Genomic DNA, 27,232 nt, shown 5'->3' with positions numbered 1-27,232 from the left:
ATGACACTGAAATAAAGTATCCAAAAAAGCCGAAAGCAAGAGCGTAGCCCCTATACTTTGTCAGGGAATACAACAGGAAAAGAGAACCATTCCAGGTACTGCGAACAGAGGGAATATAATGCGGAGAACAGGTGATGGAAAAGCTGAGACGCCAAATAGAGTATATGGAGAAAAGTTAAGGTCAGTGACAGGAGGAAGCAGCCAGCACTCTTAGGCTGGAGTGAGGGCGGGGCGGGCAGACTTTCTGTAAAGTTCCAGGTAGTAAGAATTAGGGTCTGCCCCAAGTACTCAACTCTGCCACGTCAGCCAGAGGCAGTGCATACACAAATGAGTGCAGCTGCATTCCGATCAAACTTTATTTGCAGAAGCAGACACGGGGCTGAATTTTGCACTCAGGCTGAAGTTCAATGACCCCTGGGCTAGAGAGAGAAAAAGAGTAAATGCCAGGATCAGGGTACAGAAAAAAAATGTTGCACTAGGTACAGGGATGTCTTCTACCTTAAACGGCTGACACATAATTGCATAAAACAATGGGTCAGAAGAGGGGCCATGTGAGAATAAATACTTATCTCAGTGCAAATTATCTAAAATGAAGAAAATCCATAACTAAAAGGGCACTGTGGTCACTCATAATACAGTCCCAAATGAAAGGGCAAGGGTGTGGTCTGTATATACGCAGATTTTCTGAATACAATCAGTGACCCATCAATTCCGTATTTTATCATCGTGTTTTTATACCATTAGACTATTTGATGTAAGAGAAGTAACTGCTGTTAATTTTCTATCTCTGTAACTATTATATACATTAGAAAGTGAGAAGTAAGGTTTGGAAACAGATCTATTCACAGAAAAGATTGTGCATAGTAAATATCTAAAAAGAAGTAGTTATCTGATTCAGGTCCTTTTAAGTAAGTTTTTCAGTTCTCTCTTTAAAAGGGTCATTAGAAGGAAAACAAAGGCTTTTGTATGAAACCTAAAGCTATTTTTTAAAGGCAATCTCTATGTATTTACTGTATTAAAATCAAGGTCAGTATCAAAATCAAGGAAACGGGGAATTCTCTGGCAGTCCAGTGGTTAGGACTCTGTGCTTTCACTGCAGAGGGTGCAGGTTCAATCCCTGGTTGGGGAACTAAGCCCATGAGAGACCAAAAAAAAAAAAAAGAAAAATTCAGGAAATGCTTTAGAAGACAGTCCACAAAGACTCTGCCGTTCTGGGTCCCTCTAGATGATGCAAAATTATAAACTTATGGGTCTAAAAGCAATTATTTAAATAAAGTTAAGTTATTATAAGAATAAGATTGAGGTGAAAGAGTCAATGACATTTTATAGGTAATACATCACTTAGGGCTAGTGAAATTTTAGATACTCATAGTAAGTAATCTTCCTTATATTAAACTTCTGTTACCTAATTTTTAAATATAATATGGAAATCCTAAAAGAGAAGCTTATAGTTTAAAAATACCAAGATAGGTTGATCAGGGTATTTTAACTACTTACACAGAAGGTTAATCACAGAGTCTATAGATTTTCCACATGACTCATTTTCATAAGCTAAATTAGAAGCTATCTCATGTTTTCCTCCCAAACTGCAAACTCTAAGCTGCAAAATATCAACCTAACAATTGAAACTCTTCACCAATATATAAATGGCATCTCTCATATAAGATAGCAAGTAGCTTTCAATGACCTATATTCATCTAAGGTTTTACTAAACATTGTATTAGGTTTGGGCATTTAGTCTCTGAGCCCAGTGCACTGAAGTCAAAATTCTAGAAACGACAATGACAGGGAAAAAAGAAGATGACAGTTCCAGGATCCTCTGTTCCTTTCATATTTTTGATAACATTTTTCCTCCCCCTCTTCATTCCTTTGACTGTTCTTCCTAACCTCTCCTGTCATCCCCTAGACTCCCATATTCCCCAAGCTCACAATTTTTCTTTGTAGCCTTTATGTTCTTCCGCAAACTGCCAGTGCTCTTCCACAGGCCGGATGTCCCTAACTAAAGATGGTTATTGATGTACAGTACCAGTGTTTTAGTGCTGCAGCAGAATCAATAAATGAGAAAATACTGCTTTGTCAGGTTTCGCCAGAGCATGCTGGGAAACTTTACCGCTGCGAATGGTTACAGCAACTCTTAATACATGAGAGGGAGAGCCGGGCGCCCTTCTGTGCAGAGAAATGATGTTCTTCTACCCTCTAGTGACTATAAAGGAATAAGACAAAAGCTGGAGGAATTTTTTGAGACCACTTCACATGATTATTTACTGCCTCTGAAGTTTATTTCTAAAAAGAACCAGAGTCTTGGAAACCAAGTGAACAGGTAGGATTAAAAAAAAAAAAAAAAACACCTTAGCCTGGTTATTTTTAAAGTGCTCAAAAATGCAAAGGATATACATTTTAGGAAGAGTCAGAACTTTGATTCCTCTGGATTTGAAAAAGCAAGGTTTAGAAAGTTTACCTTCTTTCCTAGGAACTAGTCAGGTTTCAAATCTCTCCTTCTCTCTCTTTCACATACACACACTCTTACAAACACACGGAATCTGTTTCAATCTCCTTATTTTATAGAGAAGTAAACAACTGCAGTGTGGTGAGGTTAGAAATGAGAGATGGCATATAACTGTGTACACATGTGTGTGTATAAATAAATGCATATACAGAGATTGCCCACGCACCCTCCCCTCATACACGGACACATCACGGCCACCTCCATCTTGGTTATTCCTCTTTTAAAAGCAGTAGACCTACTAAAGTAAGTTATACATAATATTTTTGGTTTTGTTTACATTTACATTAATTTTGACATTTAGTCACTTAAGTTACAATGTGTTACCTTAATAACCTAATAATAACACATCCCTACCTTGGTACACCTATACTTTTTATAAATTGCACAGAAGTATATAATTGTTTAAAAAGAAAAGATACTAACAATGTAAAAAAGTCACCGGTATTTCATGGAGAAATCTTTAAAGAAACACTCACAAAAAAAAAAAAGGTAAAATAAAAGTAATATAAAAAAGATTGATAAAATATACCATGTATTCTTCTCAATCTTTTCACTGCCCTTATAACAGTTTCCACCTAATGGTAAATAGCTTTCTAAAGGACTAAATCTAACTGCACTACAACTCCAAATAATTCAAGCTTAATGAAGTGTAACATTCTAACACGGCCGGTACATATAAAATGTCAACACTAAAACAAGTGTAAGTTCAAACATCTGGCTATGCCCTTATTAAATGAAATTTTAAAAGGGAGTTTGTTTCCTTTTTACTCATAACAGCAGTAAGAGGAAAAGAAAGCCTTTCCATGTAAAGGTTGGATAATAATCTTGTCTACATTGGTCTTTGCTACAAAGGTGAACCACATGATGTAAAGAAAAAAAAAAAACAGCTGTATTTACCTTGCTGGCGCTTAACTGCTTCCGATCTGACCAACGCTAAGGATTATGTCCATTGAATCGTGAAAAATGGCAAAATAAAAGAGAGAAATAGAGCCGTTAACAACACGATGATGTTACCATGCTAGTTAGATGGTGCAGACTACGTTCAAACAACTGACACCCACATTCTGAGGTTTCAGAGAAAACACATTTGAGCAAGAAAATAGTTAGAAACCTAGAAAAATCACATTTCTGTGGTTGTGTTACATCATTTTCTCACAGTATTCAAAAATGAAAAAACAAGGACATAGAATACTGCTCAGTCCTTACAAGTACATTTATGTTTTTATTTGCCTGAAAACACTCTAATTTTACCTCGAAAAGCAATGTGGAAAGGCAGGTTTTTCCTACCTGAAATACCCAGATAGCATTATAAAAATGTTTAAGAAATTCATGGACAAAGTTAGTTCATGTTTAGGTTTCTGTAGTTTTAGATACTAGAAAAAATAATTCCATTGCCCTCTGCTGAGAAAATCTCAATATTCGAAATAATAGGAAAAAACAGTCTGAGTCATTTCTTCACAATGAAGAAAAATAGGCTAATGTACCAGTGAGGGAGGGAAGAAAAAAATGTTCTGAACAGCCAGTAACTTCACCACTGTTCTCTTTTGATCTCTCATTTGTCGAGCTAAGACTGCTGAATTTCGTCTACAAGTAAAGTTCTCTCCTAACAAAATCCTCTCATTACTCCTATCACCGTCCAGTACTGCAAAGCTCTACTCTGGCTGGTTAACCAGCTAACTGGATGTTAAAACTTGGAAAAATTTGGCGGATTACAACTCAATTATGAATCTAATTGAGCAGCTCATAGTAACTATTATGATTAAGGAAAAAAATGCCTTTAGGCAAATGACCTATCCACATTGCCAATAAGTCTCCCCAGGAAATTAGAAACCAGAAAACAAATTGTCTTTGGGGAAAATCCACTTATATTCCAGGGACCAGCAAGTAGAAACGCTGGTACAAAAATGTCTTGAAAATATTCTTCAGGAAAAACACTTTCCCTGGTGAAACTGGAAGCTCAACCACTCAGCATGTGACCCAGAGTTATAGATACTACAATCTGGGTATTAAAATCAGTTCTTTTTGTATTTTCCCAACAACATATGAACAAATATTTTCACCCAGAACAACCACTAAAATTAATCACCATCTTGTAGGTACACATGGCTATTCCTAAATAGCCTTTTGAAATACAATTCATTTGATTTTTATATCACCAAAGATTAAAAAATATATAAGGAAATGACTGGAAAATGAGTATTACTGTCTGCTTACTACAGTACTAAGAGCTACCATATATCGGATGTCTACTCCGTGCTAAGCACTATATTTGATCATGCTGGTCTTCACAAACCTATAAAATAGATAATCTTTCTTTTAAATCCGCATTTCACAAATTGTAGCTGAGAATTAAGTAATTCTGTGAATTTGATCTGATCAGTTAACTTCTCAAAACTAAAAATAGTGGAGTCGGGATTCAAACCCAGGCAGTCTGATGACAGAGCTCATAGTTATAACTAAAATCCTATTTTTGCTGAGAAAAGAGACAGAGGGCAGATGTATCAGCAAGAGACAGAGGGCAGATGTATCAGCCCTCCACCTAGTGCCCTACCTCCTAACTGTACCATGCCCGTATGCACTTAAATCCCTGGCCCTGAGGGTCAATTCACAGACATTTTGCACACGTTAAGATTTTTATTGGCTTGGCTCTAAAGCAACGAAGACTGCCTCAATGACAACGGGAAGAAATATGGGTACAAAACCAAGAATTCAAACTGAAATCTATCAGGCTTTAAATGAAAATGGAAATTTATAAACAAATTATTCCCAAATAATCTCAGTCCCCCGTGTTAGTTACCCCATTTAAAAACCCAATAGAAGAATATCTTTAAATACTAACTTAAACTCAATGAAAAGATCAACAGTTTTCTGATACTTACTCTATCCAAAGGGCCCCTGATGTGCACTGTTAAGTTGAATAGCCACACATGGCCAAGGATAAATTATTCCTTGCTCAGGTATACTTTGAACAAGTATATAAACAGAAAAATAACACTACCAGTCAGAACAAATAGAACAGGCATTACCATTATTATTATTTCTATAATACCCCATTTTATTATATATGTACATCTATATACACACACATACATATACATGGCTATGTATATATATGTATGTACACTCGTATATATAGTAAATAGATTGTACACGAGACCCTGCCAGACAAGCAAAGAACGAAGAAAATGAGAAATCGTACCAGCAAGGAGATAATGCGTACCATCTGACAAACTCTCAAAAACAGGGCGTGGAGGAGTCAAGGAAAGAAGGGCCAAACTAAATAGGATGACAAGCGTGTCTCCTTTTAGGGCTCTGAAAAGATAGGCTTTGAGATGTTTTCCAAAAACAAACTCAAGCTGCATTGAGTATTAATTGCTCTGCAATTTGAAATAAATTTTGACTGAAATGGCTCTACTTAAAAACTCCAAATTTTGGCAATATTTCAACATATTTTAAGTGCCAGTAGTACTGCTAAATATGATCCAATACACTACAGAAAAATCCACATGTGGAATAAATACACAGCTATTATGCAGCTGAAATATGCAGCTATCTTCCTGAGGTCATTATCCAAGTTTACAAACCCCACTTAAATATGTAAGAAATTTTCAGAACGTATCAGCTGGCAATTATGCAACCACGTGGCAAATAATATGCTCATTTCCATGGCATGTCATCGCAACCTGGCATCCAGCTCAAGGAACCGGTCACCTACTGGATGCCCTGCCACTGAATCCGATGGCAATGCCATCAAAACTAAGAGAAGTTAAAGGAAGTCCCTCGCCACTATGTTGGGTAGAAAAAAAAATATTTTTGACATCAATTTAAGACATTTTAGCATCAAAATATCAATGTTATTGAGGCCTCAGGTTTTAACATTGCCACTTCTTAATTAATAAATGGAGATCTCCCCCCGCAAAGTTATCATCAAGTAAATGCTCATAAGTAAAGAATTCAGATTAAAAATAGCAACTGTTTAGTTGACCCTCTGGCAATTGAAAAATCACTGTGCAGTTTTTTTTTGTTTGTTTGTTTTACTCCTTTAAACTATCCTCAGTGAGTTTACTAGTAAATTACTCATGATTTTCATCATGAAAATAAATTACAACTAACTGCAAAGGTAATGTCAAAATGAAGAATATTCTCCACACTGACCCCACTGACTCAATTCAAGAGGTATTATTGGAGGCCTACTTTATAAATAGGCTTCAGATTTTCATACCAGATTCTAAACATGCTGAAATTTTAACACATCTTAGTCCTTTTTCAAGTAGCTGTTTTTAATTGGCTTTTTAAATGCCTTTCAAATAAATGACAATCCAAGATGCTTTCATTCTCATTTTCATTCTTGGAATTTTAAGGTATAATACCAGAATATAAAATAAGATTATGGTTTGTATTCACATACTTGCTCCTAAAAACAGAGTCCCCATCATACTGTCACAAAATCCAATGCTTTCTGATGTTATAGACATCTTTAATAGGTAATGCATTAACTAGAAATTACCGTGTAACAGACTAGAGAATATTAAATGTGTGTCTTCCCAGAAGAACTCTCAATAGAAAATTTGGTAGCTAAAAGAAAAAGGAAGATGAAACGGAAATGCTGCAAATGTATACTTGATTACCTTAGTAATGTACAACACAATGACTAAATCCTGGGAACAGCTTTTCATAACTAAATAATGCCTAAGTCATCTAATACCTAAGAAAACAGTAAATGGAAACCTTAACATTTAGAAAAAGCATATTTTGTATGATCTGTGACAAGCAAACCATAAGCAGCAAAAACACTTAATAACAGCAATAGTATTATTGCTACAATATTAGTAATGTTTACATCCCTAGCCAAAATAGAGATCATTCCTTACTGGATTTCTTTCCAGGTTTCCAAAAGAAAGGGTGTACATTATCACAGATAGGTACTTTAAGTCTCTATACAGTTTTTCCCCCTACCCAAATAAATACAAAAATGTCAGCCATCTGGCAACCCAATTATCAAAGAAAAGTTGCAATGGAGAATTTTAAAAAGAACAAAAGGGTCACACTCACGTGTCTCTTGAAATCACACTGTTTTACTACTAGGCTCAAATTTAATACAATCACTCCCATGTCATCTTCTAAACTGTTTGGATCTTCCAATTTTAAAATATGTTCAGTCGTCCTATAAGCAAAAAGCAACAAATGATGGTAGCACTTATTGGTAGTACTTTATAGCCTTAGAATACATCAGGAGCTTATGATAAAAAATCTCCTACCCCTGAACAGGCGTGAGACACAAGTTAAAAAAAGCACCAGATTCAGTGAAAATAAACCAACCATCTTCAGGGGTAGAGAAACTGTTTGGCATTGCCTAATTCAACAGTTGGTCAACTGATTCTTCTCCCCTACTGCCCAAAGAAAATGTAAATACTTGTTTTAATTTTAAGGTAAGTAGGTTAATGAACACAAAAGTACAAAATTCAATACACCTTTTAGGTTATGTTATAGAAGATGTAATATCTGACCAATATATATTTGGGAGCTAAAAAGCGAAAATTATAGAAAAACTCACATTTTAAAGCACTCTTTCATTTATTCTGATTTTGTCATTTGATTATCTTGAGTTCCCTCTAAAATTCACTAACAACAACTAGATGGTAAAATTACAATACCTGTTAAGCTCAAGATCACTCAGAACGACAAATGCAGAACCCATGAAATCAGATGTAGTTAAATCTCGATCATACACCTACAAAGAAGAAGGGGACCAGTAACACACATTAATATGGCAAACCAGCTGAGTATATCAAAATATGGATAAATGCAATAGGCTGGGAATTTTGAATTCAGTCTTCTAGATCTAAAAATAATTTGCACAGTATAAGGAAGAATTTAACCAAGCTGATGGGGAGAACAAAATTATTCAAACCTGTGCATTTTGCTTACTATGGCCAAAATAACAGAAAATACTTTTAAGGCAGTATTCATATGCATTAAGATATTATGCACAATGGACCACTCTCTGTAGTTTAAATGGTCTCTCATTAAAATTTAGTATTTTCCGCAGTGAGCAAATCTGCCAATTAAATAGAAATGTGCTAAATATTCTATAGCAATCCCATCCTGCACTCAACTCATGCAGTTTTAACCCAGATGTTAGAGCAATTGATGCTTACAACCGGTAGCTTAAAGCTCTCTGAGAAAGGCTTTAGTACTTGTCACCACTGCACTGGCAGTAATATTTCTTCCACATTCAGTAAGTTTAAATACAATCAATGGAGATATGATTTTCACTCTGCTAGATCTGAGAGTAACATACAGTTTGACCAAGGGTATGAAGAATCCCTTCCATACTTATATTTTTAAGCCAGTGCTTAGGAATGACACAAGAATGAATTTGGGGAAGTTGACTTTTAAGAGGGTGAAGATGACTGAGAAATAAATGTTTTTAATAAAAGAGCAGATTTGAAAGTCATCTGGGATTACCTTCACACGCAGCTTTTGATCAAGGCTTTGTATTGGCAATAAGACTACTTCGTCCCAAACTGGGTTCAAGTTCTTATATATGACTTTACTTTTGTACAGAGTCTTCCCATTCAGCTTAAATTTCACATAGGGATCACTCGTGCCTTTAAATGAAAAAGAGAGCAAGACAGGTTTTTAAAATATACGTAAAAAGCCTAGGATCTCCATTAAATAAAGATTCTTTCCACGCTCTCCAGGCTCAGAGCACTTCACTGAGCACACCCAGAACAAATGTCTCCCTGCACAGAGACTGAAGGCCCCAGAGGTGGAGAGGGGAGAGAAGTGAAACAATCTGGGGTAAATGACTGATTCTTCTTTGCCTTTCCTGGTAGAATATAAATGGGCTCCTTGAGCTTTTTCTGTTTGGTTTCATCGTGGGTATGTCATCACTCTCCTACCCACAAAAAATTCAAGAAATAAAATCCACCAGCACCAGCCAAGCATCTCAGGAGTCCTGGGGAGAAGCCCACTCCTCCTAAGAATGGCAGTGAGTCAGTGAAAAGGGAAAGAAACCATTTTCAAACATTTGGCCAGATGGCTGACTCAACAGAACCCTGTACTTTATAATATAATCATAATACATCAATCAATCCCTGGAACCACCGACTCAGAAGCCCGGGGACTCGGACCCCAGAACCAGGGGTGTAGAGACTAAACTGACAAAGTTGCCATTCTTCGCCCCACCCTCCGCACCTGCGGTAAAGCAGAGAACATTGTCTCCCCCTGGAGAGCTGAACGCCCCTCAACAAGGCCCTCCGACCCGCTGGCCTCGGGCCAACACCCTTGACCTGCTGCCTCTTCCCGGGAAGCTTTGAAAAGGAAAGAATAATGTCCCGCTATAGCCACTATGTCCAAAGCAGAAAGAAGGGCCGATGATGGACCCTTCCCCCCATTTTTCAGATCAGTTGAGGAAAAAAACATGCCCACAAACATAATACCAGGCTTAATGTGTTGTGCAAGTGTTCCATCATACTCGGGACACAGAACAGAGACTGGGACATGCTTGCACATTACTACCTAGTGAAGGATGAATAAAAGAGGCACAAATAAATGAATAATCCACGAGGGCATGAATGAAGGCTAGCCGATAACGCTACAAAGAAAGGAAAAAAATCTAATTGGGGGAGGTATGCTGGTAGAATTCATCGTGAACCAGACTCTGAATAAGTGCTCAAAGACCAACAGTCTGTTTTGTTCACTGACACATTCCAGGTGCCTTGGACAATGCCCAACAGAGACCTCCACAGATTTACTGACATGAGTTCTTGATATTAAAGTCAAGCCAATGTAGTCTAAGAATATTACATCAAAAATTAATTAGGCTACTCTGTTACAAACACTTCCAACTCGTTAATACCCACCATGAATTATTTCAATCATTTTTTTTTTCAGCTCTTTCTGAGGTTTCTGCAGGACGGACAACTCCTGAACATGAATGCAATTCTTATACTAACTATTCTAACTGAGAGTCACATCCCTTGGGGGCAAGATAATACACATTGGCTAAAAGTCTTAACAGAATAACCAAGGTATCATTTGGATAATTCAGCCATTCCAGCATGGCAAGGCTGCTAACTTTAAAACAAAGAAATCAAGTTACAAATATACACATATACATATTCGACACTCACGTTGTAAGTTTGGCAACAAAGGGGCAGAAACCCAGCAGTCTTTACTTTAAACCTGGACACACACGTACTCGCACACGCTTAAGCAGCAATTCTGAGCAGGATAGTAAAAATGAAGGCATTCCCAGCCATTCAGTGGAATAGTCACTAGTGAGTCAGTAATCTGTCCACACCCCCTCTTTGAGAGTACAAGAGAACACCTGCGGCAAGTCAGATTTTAACAGTCATTCTGATATATATAGATAAAAAAAAAAAAAAAAAAAAGTGGGGGGAAAACTCTAATAAAAAGAGGCCTTTAATTAAATGAAATTGCCACTCTGGGATCAGGCCTTCATGCTTGTCAGCGTGCTCTCAAAATAAACATCTCAAAACCGGGCCTCGGTGGTGTCACTTTCTCACAGGCAAAGCATACTGGGTAATCCCCAGGCATCTTGACAGCTACATAATGTTCAAACTGTTTCACGGGTGAATGGCAGCAGTTGCGTGAAAGAAAATATTAATGTCTGGAATTAATAGAAAAAGGGACCGGGGTTTACAAAGCCAAACAAGGAACCAGGGTGTCAAGTGAGTACAGCGTTAATTGTTAGGGAAAATTTGAGAAGGGGGGGCAGGGGGCACGTAGTGATTTTTTCTCTCTGAGCCTAAGTGCCTCACTGTCAGGCAAGTGACATCTTAACTAGGCAGGTTCTGAAAAGGGGTCGCGGCTCAGGAATGCAACGCCCAGATTATACAAATGATGAGATGACACCTGAATGGGTGGACTTTAACCTTTTCTTCACAGGGCGCTTCATAAACAATGAGGCTCCTTGGAATAAAGAGGTAGTGTGGGGCTTCCCTGGTGGCGCAGTGGTTGAGAGTCCGCCTGCCAATGCAGGGGACACGGGTTCGTGCCCCGGTCCGGGAAGATCCCACATGCCGCGGAGCAGCTGGGCCCGTGAGCCATGGCCGCTGAGCCTGCGCGTCCGGAGCCTGTGCTCCACAACGGGAGAGGCCACAACAGTGAGAGGCCCGCGTACCACAAAAAAAAAAAGAGGTAGTGTGGAACTTTGGGAGGAGAATGAAACTAGGAGGCCAGAGACGGTGCCTCTCTCCTGGGGTCGCCACCCGTCCTGCCATGTGGACTCAACAGAGTCACGGAGCCTCAAATTTAGAATATGTAGCCATCACACATCCAGAGCCTGAGCTTCCTGCTCCCGTGCAAAAGGTACTGTGGTTCTGGGTGTGCTGAGACAGACTGACAGCCACGCACTGGTCCTCCAGAAATGCTGTGCCAGTTCACACTCCCGACAACGCGGGACAGTCCTTATTTCTGCACAGATGCTATGGATGGTCACGCCTCCCTTGACCCTGTACCTGTCAGGCCTGCTAACATCACTCACATGCCACAAACACAGGTTGCCTCAGAGCATGGCTCAGTGTTACTGAGTACTAAGGGGGACGGCAAAGGAAGATCCACCCCAGAGCCTTTTCTTCTGTACCTGGCGGGCAGCAGGCAGATGGTATATATAACCCAAGGTCCAAGAGGTAAGTGTCAAAATAGAATAGAACTTGGGGGGTATGCTAGTTCACAGGCGGGAAAGGTTAGCTCCAGCTGGGGTATCCGTGGAGGCTGAAATAAAGGAGATGGGAATTGAAACATGGGCGGATCTGGCCAAGCGGAAAAGGACTGAGGCCATGTGGGCTGGAGGAACCGGCACTGAAAGGGGAAAGAGGCCAAAATGACTAGATCTGTGCGGTGCCAAGCAAGCATTTCAATTCATCCAGAAATTAAGGGGATAAAATGTATAATGAGAAAGTTAAAAACCCCGGTTTTGAGTCAGACTGAAGTGCCTTAAAAGTCACAAAATAAGGAATTAAGTTTTTGTTCTGTAAGAAATATAGTTTTGGTTTTCTTGTTCTCTTTTTTTAATTTTTTTAACAAGTGTAATACATGCTCATGATTCTGAAAGGTATGAAATGAAAACTCTCCACCCTCTTAATCTTTCCTCATTCCCATTCCTCATATGCACCAGTTTCTTGAGTGTCTTACAGGAAAAAATACAAGAATTGTTCTTAACTCGAATGTAATCATAATAAATGCACTGGACTCTGTGCTTTCACAACTAAAGTACCTTGAAGCTCTGTTCACATCAGCAATACAGATTCACCAGGTTTTTTTTCCTTTTATCAACTGCATACATTTGCATTGTGTTCTTGTATCTTAATTTATGTAACTAGTTACCAAATAATAAACATTTACATCACTTCCAATTTTTTTTTTTTTTTACTAGCACAAACAATACTACAACAAGCATCTTTGTATGACTATCTCTGAGTTCATATGTGATTATATTCAAAAAGAATAGCAGGGTTTCCCTGGTGGCGCAGTGGTTGGGGGTCCGCCTGCCAGTGCAGGGGACATGAGTTCAGGCGCTGGTCAGGGGAGATTCCACATGCCGCGGAGTGTCTGGACCCGTGTGCCATGGCTGCTGAGACTGCTCTCTAGAGCCCGCGAGCCACAGCTGCTGAAGCCCATGCCCCTGGAGCCTGTGCTCCGCAGCGAGAGAGGCCACCGCGATGAGAGGCCCGCGTACCGTGGTGGGGGTTGGCCCCCTCTCGCCGTGGCTGGAGAGGGCCCACACAGGGGCGGAGACCCAATACAGCCAAAAATAAATAAATTAAATAAATAAATGTATTTAAAAAAGAAAACTGCAAGGGCAAATGAATGTGTCTTTTCTGGTTCTGACAGCCATTGTCAAATTGTTCTTCCAAAGTCTGTCAAAATTTACACTTCCACCAAGAATATACGTTTTGTATTTTTTTCTTTACATGCTCACCAATATTTGATGTCATAAACCTTTACTTTGAAAAAACGGCAGGTAAAAAAAATAGTATCTCCATTTTTCTCTATCATTAACATTTAGAGTAAAGCTTAGGGTTTTTCATATTTTAGTGACCTACATTTGCCTTTCTTTGTCAGGGAAATTCTCACTGATATAATTCACCCATTTTTCTATGGGCTCAAGGTTTTGTCTTTTGCTTATGGATTTGAATGAGCCCTTAATTATGGAAAGCAGCCATTGGCTGTAAATCTTGTCATACTTTGTTTAGACTTACCTTACTTCTTGCAATAAGTTATTTCCATTTTTATTTAGGCAAATTTACCAGTTTTATTTATGGCACTGTCGTTTAACATTCTGCTTAGAAGAATTTTTCTCACTAAAGGATTTTCAGTTAGTTCAGCCATGTTTCTTTCCACTGATTTTGCAGCTTTTCGTTTTTTACACTTAACTCTTTGGTCCATCTGGAATTATTTTAGTGTGAGAGGGAGGGAAATTCAGGTTTACTTATGAGTAGGAGAGTAAAATGATCAGAGCCACGCTTCAGAAATATAAATCTGGCAGCAGCTTATAATTTAGAAGGAAGAAGAAAAAGGCTAAAGCGAAGAAACCTGGTAGTTGAGATAACACAGCACCAGGGAGTTGAGGAGATAGCTATACCCAAATTATAAGAAGCACCGATCCAGGGTTTCACAGAGCATGATCCATGGAACACTCATACCTCGAGGTGCTCCATGGACTGAAAGGGTTATGTCATCAAAACCACTGGGAGAAGCTGTTTACTCTTTCCTTACTTGGAACTTCCCTATGTAGAGTAAAATATTAAACACTGCTAAGAACTGTATTAATGACAAACAAGCAATAATAAAAACAGCCTAAAACTTTTCTACTCTGTATTTCATAAAATTATTTAAATACAGAAAACATTTTACTTGGGGCACCTATGAACGTAATATTAAACTCCTCCAAATCAAAGCTCTGGAAGGTGAGATGCATGCCCAGAGTTGCCTGATATGCATGGTAGGTGAATTATATGAAGATATGATAAATGAATAAACTTTGAGGTAAGATGGGCATGGTGGATTAAACTCCCAGACCTTCCTTTCAGTAACTGTATAACCTTAGGCATCGTAATTTCCTCAAGCCTTACCATCTTCACCTGTAGACGGAAAAATGCCAGCTTTGTAGAATTATCTTGAGAACTGAATGAACCACTATACTTCGGTAACAAGAGGCTCCAAACATTTACATAGTATGTGCTTCTATTTATAGTATTACCACTCAATTAATTTAAAAGGGGAGAGTGTGTAACAATGTATGCAGTACTAATTAAATATTCATTTACTTTATTTTAGCTGTCCAAGTAACATGCACTGATAATTTGTCTCTATATGTCCCTTCTAAAGGTGTGATGTTTATAACCCCTTCTGTCTTCAAAAGTCGAACAGAAAATTCCTTATGTTATATACTTCTCACAGGGATCCCATGTGGTTTGGGGAAATTTCATGAAACAATCTGAGCTGTCTTGGAAGGAATGGGCCGTTTAAAATCTGAAAGTCACTAAGTATTCATGAGTACTAGCTACTGCCCCACCTACAGTCCTAAGGGGATTCATTAGGATTTCAGAGAACTTTGCAGGTATAATCTTATGAAAATAACAGGCAGCTCAATAAGAAGGACACATAACTCAAGTTTATCATCAGGAGAGAGTCATCAAGAACCATCATATTTGAAGATTCTGTTCTCTTGGCATTCGATTTATCAACCAAGGGGCCATTACCGGATTGAGTGTGTTATGGAAAAGATGGGCAGTATCAACAGGTGAAGTGGTTGAATAGAACAGATAAAATCACATGGACTGGCTCAAGAACTAGTCCAATATGCAAATAAGATACATCTGTAATGAAACTCCAATTACCAACACCTTCTCTTTGCTTTTTCTAGTATAACAGCTCATGGCCATGGTAGTAGAAAAAGCAGAAAGTCAAGATTAATTTAAAAAAGAAAGAAAGAAAGAAAATTACCACCATCTAGAAAAGCTTACTATCTTGGTATGCACCAAGACTTTACACACACACACTTTCCACAAAAAGGAATCAGACTCCATATTGTATTCTTTTACCTGCCTTCTTCAGTCAATAACACATCTGTCCCCTTCCATGCCTGTAAGTATATTTCTATAAATCAGTTTAATGGTCATTTATGTACCTATTTGTGTGTGTGTGTATATATATATACACACACACATATGCACTATATCATATAGTTTATGTACTATATCATATAGGTTTTTAAAACTAGCATTCCTAATTTAAACTAAAAATCCAATGCATTGAATGCGAAAGCTGTATTTGTAGACAAATCCTAGTTATTTGTCACCAGCAAAGCTCGTTCGCCAAGTTACAAACTTCAGCCATACAGCGTCTCCAAAAGAAACGTGGTCTTAAGCTAGAAAAGTTTCCTAATTAAATGCATTTCTCGGAGTTGTTTGTTTATGAAAGGAAATGATCTCCATAATTTTACACAAAGTTCACATTTTGTAATACCTGAGAACTTTTCTCAGGGGATATTAAGAGTTCAGTTTCAAGTCAATAATTATTTACTAAGTTTTTAGGGAAACTGAGATACACATAGATGAATTCATTCTGCATAAAAAGTATTTGAACACATATGAAAAGCATAAATTTGACTTTTTTCCTATCCTCTGGCTTAAGAGTTAATAAGATTCATTATATTTATACACATATCTTTAGACTCTTTGCAATATATATACCTATTTGGAATGTTTCTTCTTGCCAGAAAAAGAAGTAAATCTGAGTTGTTTTCATATGGGATCCATAAGTTCTGACTTTCTCCAAGGGTGGCTAAATAAGAGCCAGACGTGATTTCAGAAAACAAGCGAGTGATGATTTTTCAACAGCTGCTGCTGCCCTCTAGCAGTTACACTGAGATTTCCAGAGTAAGCCATGTCCAATTGCAGCTTTCTTAACAGACCCCTTCAGAAACCATAATGGGCCTTATGGAAACTCAAGGGCATTTTTCCTCAGTCCCATGGGACAGGAGAAACAACTTTCCCTTTATAGAGCACAGTCTACTTTACTTAAGAGAGCAGGAGATTCAAGTCTAGCAGAATTCCAAGCCAGGCTTTATCCACTACAATTAAATGAAGGGAACATGCACATTCCCCTTCTCCTGCACATGGTGGCTACATGCTTCTGTTTTTTTGGTACCAGCCTCAGAAGAACAGTTTCCTCCCAGACCATCTAAAGGCCTTGTTGGCCACCTTCTGTCACTTAGCACATCCTGGTTGAACCACTCCTGAACTTTTCTCCCAGTGAGATTGACTCCCCTCCTCTTGGGGAGCCCACCAAGGACAACAGTTCAGCGGTACCTTGGACAAGGCTTGCCCATGGCTGGACCCTGTGATGTAGTGTACAAAATTCACCGAAATCCTTTTTTTTTTGCGGTACGCGGGCCTCTCACTGTTGTGGCCTCTCCCGTTGCGGAGCACAGGCTCCGGATGCGCAGGCTTAGTGGCCATGGCTCACAGGCCCAGCTGCTCCACAGCATGTGGGATCCTCCTGGACCGGGGCACGAACCCGTGTCCCCTGCATCGGCAGGCGGACTCTCAACCACTGCGCCACAAGGGAAGCCCGAAATCCATTTTTTTGAAAGATCATCCAGTGGCCAACTTACAGTGAGACTGAGGATCTGAATTTACCAATTTTACCAAAACTTGCTTATTTTAACTATTTATAAAGTTTTACCAAAACTGTTTATTTTGACTATTTTTAAAGTTTGTATAGAATAAACAAGGGGAATTAAGAGAGCTGTGGAGAGTGAGGTCCTCATGGGGCCTTCAGATTCTCCCCCTGTACCATGCTCCCCCCAAAACTTCCTTCACCCCACCCACCCCACCCCAAGACTTCCCTACCTGCCCCACTCTCTGCCTGCTCACCTCCTCTGTTCCCCCTAATATTCTTTTTCTGTCTTCAGTCATCCCCTTTGTGGGATCTTCAGCTTAGGCCAGGCCATGTCCATTCCTTTCTATCATTTTCTTTGGCCTGAGACAAATTAAATATTATTTAAGATGCTGTTCTGGTTTTGTCTTCAGGGCCGATTAACTAATATGACCCAGAGACCTTCCAAAGTTGTTTTTTTGTTTGTTTGTTTTGTTTTTTTGTTTGTTTGGGGGGTACACGGGCCTCGCACTGTTGTGGCCTCTCCCGTTGCGGAGCACAGGCTCCGGACGCGCAGGCTCAGCGGCCATGGCTCACGGGCCCAGCTGCTCCGCGGCATGTGGGATCCTCCCGGACCGGGGCACGAACCCGCGTCCCCTGCATGGGCAGGCGGACTCTCAACCACTGCGCCACCAGGGATAGCCCCAAAGTTGTTTTTAAAAGTTCTCATCCAATAATGTTATACACTTAATTTTCTAAATAGATGAATGAAAAACATTGTCAATATACTGATGGATACAGTAAATGGGCCATTTGGTGAGTAATTGAACAAACTGGCTTTTGTTGAAGTGGTCACTAAGAAGAGATGCCTGCACCCCTATTCTTGATGAGGTGATCAGAAGCACACAGGGGTGTAAACTCGGCTCCCCATCCCTGTTGCGGGACCTTGGCAGGCTACCAAAACCCACCAAGTGGAGGAAATCCAACTGCTACCTGGGTTTCAGGATGGGTGTTTGCATCTTTAAAGTTTCAAGTTTGCTGATGAATGAGCATCTTTCTGAATAAGCTGACCAGATGTGTCTTCGTTGCTCCCACACAAGCACACCAATGATCGAGCGCCATCTGGTGCTCAGAGTAGGTACTCCAATGCGAAGCAAAGCCCCAATTTTTGCAAAATAAAAAGTATTGACTGTGACCCTTCAGTACAGTACAACTGTGATGTGGTGCTGGCACTGGAACAAAACAACACATCCATAGGAATCAAAGAGAAATCCAAAACGCAGACCCTCATATGGACTGCATTTTAATACCCAATTAAAAAGTGGCCATCAAATCATTAGGGAAAGGAAAATGTAGTCCTAGTTAATTAAATATCCATTTGGCAAAAAGTAAAACTAAGTTCCCACTCTGGGCCAAGAAATCAAAATAAACTTGATACAGATCAAAGAGATTAACGAAAAAAATGTAAAACCAGACAGAAAAGAATATAGATTAATGCATCTCTCTCAAGAGAGAAAAGGCCTTTCAAGGTACAAAAGCATAGGATGCAAGGAAGAAAGGAAACTCTCCAGAATAAAACTGTAAGACTGGAAAAGACGTTTGCAACAAAAACATTATAAACAAAATTAAAAGGCAAATGACAACGTAGAAAAATATACATGAACATATCCAGGAACCAGGAGAATAAGCCACAGAGATGGATGGAGTTGGCTGTGTACAAAAGAGAAGCAAATATCTCTTAACCAAATATATCTCAGGGTCCAAATTTCTCTGCATAAATTAAAACAAAACCAAGACGATACCTCTTGTTTATCAAAAGTGACATAGATAATCTACACACAGTGGAGTTGAGAAACGGGAAGTGGAACACTCAAATGCTCCTGGTGGGTGAGCAAAATAGAGGTGTTTCTCAAGAGTGAACTGGCAATTCTGTTAAGTAGAATCTTGAGATGTCAGATCATGTGACAGAAAACATCCAATTCACTGCAATAAATGACTTGCAAAGAAATAAAATTTGACAAACAGATGTAGGCACAAGAATGTGTTCTGTAGCATTATTACTGGTAATTAAAATCTGGAATGATAACCTAAACTGGCACATTAATTAAACAAAGAAAGGTGTACTACTGCTTTTAATTTCTTCTCAAAATAGAACTTTTAAAATACAGAAAAAAATATATATGTGAAGCAAAAATAGCAAATCATCAAGTAATTTGAAGTCAGATCCTATTTTACTTTAGAACTCAGTATTTTTTAAAAAATCAGATCAGTGTAGTACATTCAGTAAAAAATTTCAATAAGTAATGACCTACTGGGATGACTTCATCCACACCAAGCTTTCCCATGTTGGTCGCTATGAAACTTGAGGGGCATCTTCTGAGACAAATTTAAGATGAAGAAAATAAAAGCATCAATTCACAATGGGGTTCTTATTCAAATAATGCACCCTTAAAAACTAGTGTCTCTTTCATTTCTGCTGTTGCACTGACAAGAAAGCAGGAACTGGTCTCAGAAAACAACCTTAACCAACCCTTTGCCCTGCTGGCAGTGGGCGGGGGTGAGGAGTACAAAATCTAAAGAGAGGGCTTCCCTGGTGGCGCAGTGGTTGAGAGTCCGCCTGCCAATGCAGGGGACACGGGTCCGTGCCCCGGTCCGGGAAGATCCCACATGCCGCGGAGCAGCTGCGCCCATGAGCCATGGCCGCTGAGCCTGCGCGTCCGGAGCCTGTGCTCCGCAACGGGAGAAGCCACAACAGTGAGAGGCCCACGTACCGCAAAAAAAAAAAATCTAAAGAGAAAAACAAGAGGTATGCAAACGGTGGGACAAATTATCAAGAAACTGGGAAGAAGGGCCCTAATAAAATTGGCGTAAATGCCACAAGTCATTGCCTTTCCCAGAGGGAAAACACAGAAATAAAACCGAAAGGAGAATAACTAGAACCAGACACAGCAATAATAATAGCTCGTGGCCACTGTACATGGCTATGTCACCCCTCCCACACACACATCCCCATAAGCACACGCACCAGGTTAAACCCCATAATCACTGCTGGATGATGTCTGAGCTGGTATTCAAACTCAGATGATCTGTGCCCCGAGTCTGTGACTCTGACCCACTGTCCAGTGCCCCCAACACTTCCCATCCTAGCACAAACAAGGTCATCTGTGTTGGGCAGCACAGAGTATACCGAAGAGACTGCTGAGGGGCTGGCCCAAGCCCACAGAGCTGCCCGGAGGCAGAGGGGTGAACCCTCAGTGCATCCCATTCACAGCACACCTGCTGGGAAGCTACACGGCTGATCCTCAGCATATAACACAGAGTTCTAGAAACATCCAGCCTGTCCCCCAATCACAGCTGCAATGAGGAGAATGTTCCTCTCTAGGTCTAATACAAGAGCATCCTTTCCTTTTTAAAGAAGAAATATATAATCATAGAAATGGTACAATCTTTAAAATCAGCCTACTAAATCGCAAGAGGCAAACAGGACCCAAATCAGAGGTGCCTGACATTTGAACGTTTTGGTAGCAGTTTCGTAATTTATTAAACCCTTATTGCATGGCCAACTTTTCACACTAGTGGGAGATCTTTAAAAATTTTTGTCTAAACCATTCCTTTCAAATAGGAAAATGACTTATCCAATGCATTCTTCCTATAATCTGCAAAAGTACCTGTCCCTGCTCTAAAAACAGCTGTCCCAGTCTACCTGGGCTGGGATTAGAGAACCGTTTGCTGGATGAATGGGTCACGAAGTGTAATTGCCTAAAACTCACATCAAGAAGACGACCATGAACCCTCAGCCCTCTGGCCTACAGCTGAAGTGATATGTACGCCCTAGTGATGTTGCAGTGAACTCCTGCAATGGACTTTTCTTTCCCTTTTGCAGTATTGAAATGTGGCCACCAGAGGGCATCAGCAACCTAGTATGCTAGTGCACAGCAGGACACTATGCAACCACCCTTCACATCAACGGAAAACACAGGGTTTCAATGAAAGGGCTGTTGTTTTCCAGGAATTAATGCTCCGGGATTTAAGCTTTGAGTGGTGCATTTTTTCCAAGACAAGAGGCCTGCCCATGTCACATGGTGCTCATGCCAGGCCTAGAAAACAGGGCTGCTGGCATTAGCAATACCAGTTCGAGGACACCAAAATATTTTCTTGGCCGCATTCCCTTTCATGGGACACTGAGCCAGGGTTCAACACTCTCTATATGTCAACCAAACTGTGAAGCAGTTAGACTTAAAATGAATTGGTTCTTTTTTTGTTATTGAGCTGTATGAGCTGCTTGTAAATTTTGGAGATTAATCCTTTGTCAGTTGCTTCATTTGCAAATATTTTCTCCCATTTAATTCAAAAAGAGTCATGTACCAAAATGTTCATTGCAGCTCTATTTACAATAACCAGGAGATGGAAGCAATCTAAGTGTCCATCATCGGATGAATGGATAAAGAAGATGTGGCTCATATATACAATGGAATATTACTCAGCCATAAAAAGAAACGAAATTGAGTTATTTGTAGTGAGGTGGATGGACCTAGAGTCTGTCATACAGAGTGAAGTAAGTCAGAAAGAGAAAGACAAATACCGTATGCTAACACATATATATGGAATCTAAGAAAACAAAATGTCATGAAGAACCTACAGGTAAGATGGGAATAAAGACACAGACCTACTAGAGAATGGACTTGAGGACATGGGGAGGGGGAAGGGTAAGCTGTGACAAAGTGAGAGAGTGGCATGGACATATATACACTACCAAACGTAAAATAGATAGCTAGTGGGAAGCAGCTGCATGGCACAGGGAGATCAGCTCCATGCTTTGTGACCACCTAGAGGGGTGGGATAGGAAGGGTGGGAGGGAGGGAGACGCAAGAGGGAAGAGATATGGGAACATATGTATATGTATAACTGATTCACTTTGTTATAAAGCAGAAACTAACACACCATTGTAAAGCAATTATACTCCAATAAAGATGTAAATAAATAAATAAATAAATAAATAAAATAAAATAAAATAAAATGAATTGGTCCTACCACATTCCTTCTGCTTTACCAATCTCGAAATTATGGACCCTCAAGAGTTAACCAGACAATGGTTCAGACGGAGAACTTAATACAGGTGTCTGGTTTGGTCAAAAACAATACAGTCTGTAGAACCTCCCAGAAAAAGAGTGGGAAGGAAACGGGAAATATAAAGGAGTAAAAGGAAGAAGCTGGGATGAGGGAGAGGAGTGGAAAGATAGAGCAAAGGAAAATTAGGTGACAGAAAAGGAGGGAATGTGTGGCCAGCAGACAGGCAACAGGGAATAACCGGGACAGAGCAGAGAGACAGGGAGGGCTCGGGTTTTCTCCTAGAGATGGCTTGGGAAGATGGGCTTCAGGAAATGCCTGGGCATTTTACAGCATCCAAGTAAGGCTCATTTCTAGAAAGACCACTGTAGCAACCCAAGTGGCCCAGCAAAGGAAAAAAAAAAAAAGAGGCTGTTTAGCACAGAACTCTCCAACAGTGGGTCAAGTCCAGTCAAAGCTGAAGGACTACACACCAGGGAATTGAAGAGAAATTCCTGAGGAACTGGAAAATGACCTGTAAGAGGCAATCTTCTCAACGTGGCCACACTTCCAGAGGGACCTCATCAAAACCTCTCAGTGCTCCATGATACTGGTCTTACATCCACAGTGACTCATAGATGGACAGGCATGATCATGACAGCGAGGTGAGTTACTGCTTAGTCACTCACTAACTCCAGTTCTTTTTCATGAGCTGTGGGTTTTGCTGGGTTTACTCAGTGTACACACACACACACACACACACACACACACACACACACACACACACACATTCCCCTATCTATCTATTCTGTACAAGGAATAGAGGAGTTGACAGCTAAAGACCCTGGGATGCTCTGGGTGGCGACTACATAATAGTACGTTCCTGACACCCTCGCTAGACCTGTACATTGTTTAGAATTAGCAACTTCCTAATATAACAAACTTCACCAAATCTCCCAGAAAATCTCAAAATCACAACTTGATAGTCTACTTAACAAACCAGCCCTGTGTCTGAGCCAGAGAAGTGAGAGATTTAGATAAAATGTTCACAGCACTCTTTACACCAGGGAAAGCCATCGTCCAGCCCCCAGCTGATGGATTCATAACCCTGTGAGAAGTTGGGGGGATCCCTGTTTCTGAGAGGCTCTCCTCCTCCTTTCTGGATGGGCCGAGTGACAAAGTTTCCAGTCCTCAATCACAAACCCTAAAAGGGCCTTTGAACATCCTTTCTTTAGGTATGTCAGAAACATCTTTTCCTGAGAGAGATATGATGACTTTTCACTTTACTGCCCAGTGAAAATATAGGGGGGAAAAATGACTTTTTACTACCCAACATCTCCAGATTTTTCTGCATTATTTTATGTCACATTACTGAGATGTTTTCCAGATACTTCATTTGAAAACATGAGCTTCACAACTTGATCACTTCCTCATTAGCTTATACCTTCTTATTTTAAATAAAGATGTACTTGGCTACTCTAAAAAGCAGCTTCTCCAAGAGAAAATCCAAAATCAGATCATGATATTCTAGACTGAGGTCAGCAAATTTTGGACATGGGTAAAATCCAGCCTCGTGCCTGTTTTTAGAAATAAAGTTGTACTGGAGCATGGTCACGTCCACTGGTTTACATATTATCTATGGCTGTTTGGTCACTAGACCAGCAGAGTAACTGTCACTAAGTTTATGGACCTATGCCCCATAAACTCTAAAATATTCATTTCTGTCCCTGTACAGAAAAGGTTTGCCAACCCATGTTCTAGATGGAATGTTACCTACGCAGCAATGATTATGTAATAATCCAAAGAAAATGGTGACCTCTTCCCTCAGCAGGGAATGATTCATGAAAAAATTTTTTTTCTCCCTAAAAATTCACAAAGAGTGATGGCACAATTGGGTTAAATATCCTGGAGCAGGTCCTCTGTAGTCAACGGTGCAACACATTTCAACAACACTTTGAAGGCATCCCTGTCATAAGTGAAATCAATATTTGATCAAATTGATTATATTTTAGACAAATATAAAATACATGATTGAATATATGTAAAATAAAACATAAATCAACTCCTATGCTGAAGACGGGGCATAAAGAGAGAGCACGAGGGTACTGACAAATTAACCCAAACTAAGAGCCAAGTGTCCAAGGTCACTGATGGGAAAGCTGACACGGATCACAGGAACCAGCTCTGCAGTGGGAGTCAGGATCATGGGCCAAGTTCATTATCATTATTCATTAATTACCATAATACACACACTACTATTTATTGACTATTTTCTCTATGTACGGCACTATGTTACATACACTTTCTTTTTTTCAGTTCTTACAACTACATTATAAGGCAAGCTACATCATGCCCATTTTGCAGATGGGTAAATTCCACTTGAGAATGAGTGAGTCACCATCAGAAATCACAAGCCAAGAAGTAGATTGTAATGTCTCATTCCTCCTCTTGTCCCCCAGAACCACCCATTCTGGTGAGTCCTGCCTCAGCCACTGCCTCCCTGCAAGTCCCTGGTCAAGTCACTTAGTCTCTGTACTTCAATCACCTGAATTAGGACTTCTGTTAAATGGGTTGCTTGTATGTAAGTCTTTTTTTTCTGGACTCTATCACTAGGTCCCAGTCGAGTACCAGTGTGATGCTCATCTCACTGAAGGGACTGAATAAACGCTTGCTGAGTCAAGGTGTGAGTGAAGGAACTCCGTTCCCCCCTGGGAAGATGTTTTCCCTTTCACGATAGTCTTTAATACTCCTTGCCTTTAAGTCCGGCACTTAAGTTGGATTTCCCTAATGAAGAACTAAAATGTATTAAAAGCATTCTATGTATAAACCTCCAGTATGGCACGGTAGGGCATACGAAGATGAATAAAACGGTTACCCAGCTAATATAGCACTAATAGTAACAGGGATGACCACGCATTTATCCAATTGAGGGTAAAGGTGTATGGTGTATAGAGGTAAAATTTTCATAGGACCGAGATGACAGGGAGCTTATGTCCGTGAAAAACATAAAAGAAGACTAGATAGAAATGCCATGTGAATAGATCTTGAAGGATATTTAGTACTGAAACTATCGGCTATCGATCCCATATCCAGAGAATCGGAGAACATGTGATACAGCGTAGTGTAAATTCATAGATAATTCACAAGTCCTTTTATATTTGGTACTTTGGCACATCACACCGTTCTCTGTACCTAATTATGTTAATGAGGTGAATACCACGTTAAATTATGTTCAGAGAATACAACTTGAGTAAGAGTGCAAATGTACAATGAGGTCCGGCCCCAAGAAAAGAAAACGCTGTGTCTAATCGGGAATTGAAACTCTCCCTACCAGGGGAAGCACGTGTTTCTGCTCAAGTGCCACCACCCAGTGTCTAGAGCAGTGGTCCTCACAAGGTGGTTCCTGGACCAGCTGCATCGTGATCACTTGGGAACTTGTCAGAAACGTAAGTTCTCGGGCCACACCCCAGACCTACTGAATCAGAACCTCTGGGGGTGGGCAATGTGTATTTTCATAAGCCCTCTGGGTTGTTCTGATACTCACTCAAATTTGAGAACTACTGGCCGAAAGGACTGTGCTGGATAAAATTCTGAGGGTGGGCTGGGCTCCATAGAAAGTATTGGCATAGCGATAAGCCATGTCAGTCCGGGGCAAAGGAGGCAAGCACAGGCGCCAGTGACTATGATCCCTGCACAGATCAACAGTGAGCACCAAACATGCCCTGATCACTACCTTAATACTTGTGAAAATCGAGCAGTCATGAACACAGTCACAGTAAGGAAGGCACACCACACTGCAGAGTCTAGAAGAAGCACTTGCTGAGAGGGGGATGTTTTCTTAATAGATAATGATTAATCTTCCCAATAAATAAAAGAGACAGGAACAATGTTACTAGTTGTAAAAGATATAGGTGCTGAAACAGGTTATGATCTAGATGGCTTACTAGGTATTTATCCTTGGATTATATTAGGTTGACACAAGATAAAGCCAAATGTCATATGATGCTTAACTCGGATGAAACTACAAAGAGAGAGATGGTATTGACAGGATTAGAGCACAGATTACAGTCTCTCCTTTGGCCCTGAAGCAGCGAGGTGTGGAGTAGCACACAAAAACCCTATTGTTTCGGTCATTTTCTGATGTAGGCAATGGCTCCCCCGTCACCTGCCAAGTTTACTGTCTCCTGAGTATCTGTTGTAAGGGTACTGGTGTGATATATCAAGGGTGGTGTGGCCAGATCACTCACATCAATTAGGGATAAAGAATCAGAACAGATGGCAAAACTGGAAAAGGGGCAGCTGGTCCTGGAAGAGGTCCAAGGCCTAGGCACAGCCCCGAAGTTACACACTATATTGGAGCTTTCCAAAAATTTACAACAGGACGTGTATTTTAAAGGTTTAGAGCACTTTCTTTCCAGTAGAGTTAAATGTGCTCTCTGTGGAACACAGTTCCAATCTCCAGATAAACTGTTCCAAATCGAGCTCCATAATGATCATCATCTGACAGAAGCGTCCACTGGACACTGCAGGTTCTGAGCAAGAGTCAGGATATTTGTGGGCAGGCACCTCACTCTAGTTTATGATCGTGTCCCTCAGATGTGATTTCAGGTACAGAATTGCTATCTGCCCCAAATCATTCAAAATAACCTGAAGAGAGCCATCTATTAAGATGCAGACATTTATAATAATAGTACACAATGACAGTACACAAGAAGTTGCACAACTGATGGATAAGAAAGTATAACTTTGACAGAAAACACTATTTACCAACAAGTAGAAAGTGAAATTTGTTCACCATTTTGAAATCCTGAGAAATTACGAAAAGACAGAGAGAGAGAGAGAAAGAGACAGAAAAGAGAAAGATAGTAATTTTGTTTTTAAAAAGTGGGTATATGCAGATCTAAAAGATGGAAGTTGGTGAGATCAGATTGATGGAAGAACCCACAGTCCAAAACAGGAGCAGTAGAAAGTCACAGCAGAAAAAGTTTCAGGGGCAGAGGTGGGCCAGGAGGATAGGATGGCAGGTGAACCAGGGATGCTCCAGCT

General features: G+C 40.0%; 1 protein-coding gene across 10 annotated transcripts in view; it reads right to left on the bottom strand.

The window, feature by feature from the left end:
- The window catches only part of MCTP2 (multiple C2 and transmembrane domain containing 2), a 252,577-nt gene that overhangs the window by 140,276 nt on the left and 85,069 nt on the right, over positions 1–27,232 (bottom strand). For 9 of the 10 annotated variants that reach the window (XR_007475380.1, XM_049705578.1, XM_004271666.4 and 6 more), the window contains exons 5-8: positions 8,975–9,117; positions 8,161–8,237; positions 7,559–7,670; positions 3,404–3,439 (exon numbers count right to left, since the gene is read on the bottom strand). Coding sequence is in view for 9 of the 10 variants with exons in the window: in XM_049705578.1 (XP_049561535.1) it covers positions 3,404–3,439; positions 7,559–7,670; positions 8,161–8,237; positions 8,975–9,117 (368 nt within the window). In the remaining variant the exon portion in view is untranslated. The remainder of the gene's footprint in view (positions 1–3,403; positions 3,440–7,558; positions 7,671–8,160; positions 8,238–8,974; positions 9,118–27,232) is intronic. The other variant, XM_049705581.1, reaches the window with a different exon arrangement.

The sequence above is a fragment of the Orcinus orca genome, chromosome 2, assembly GCF_937001465.1.
Source record: "Orcinus orca chromosome 2, mOrcOrc1.1, whole genome shotgun sequence".
NCBI classification, from domain to species: Eukaryota; Metazoa; Chordata; class Mammalia; order Artiodactyla; family Delphinidae; genus Orcinus; species Orcinus orca.
This window is presented reverse-complemented; position numbering and strand designations above follow the sequence as displayed.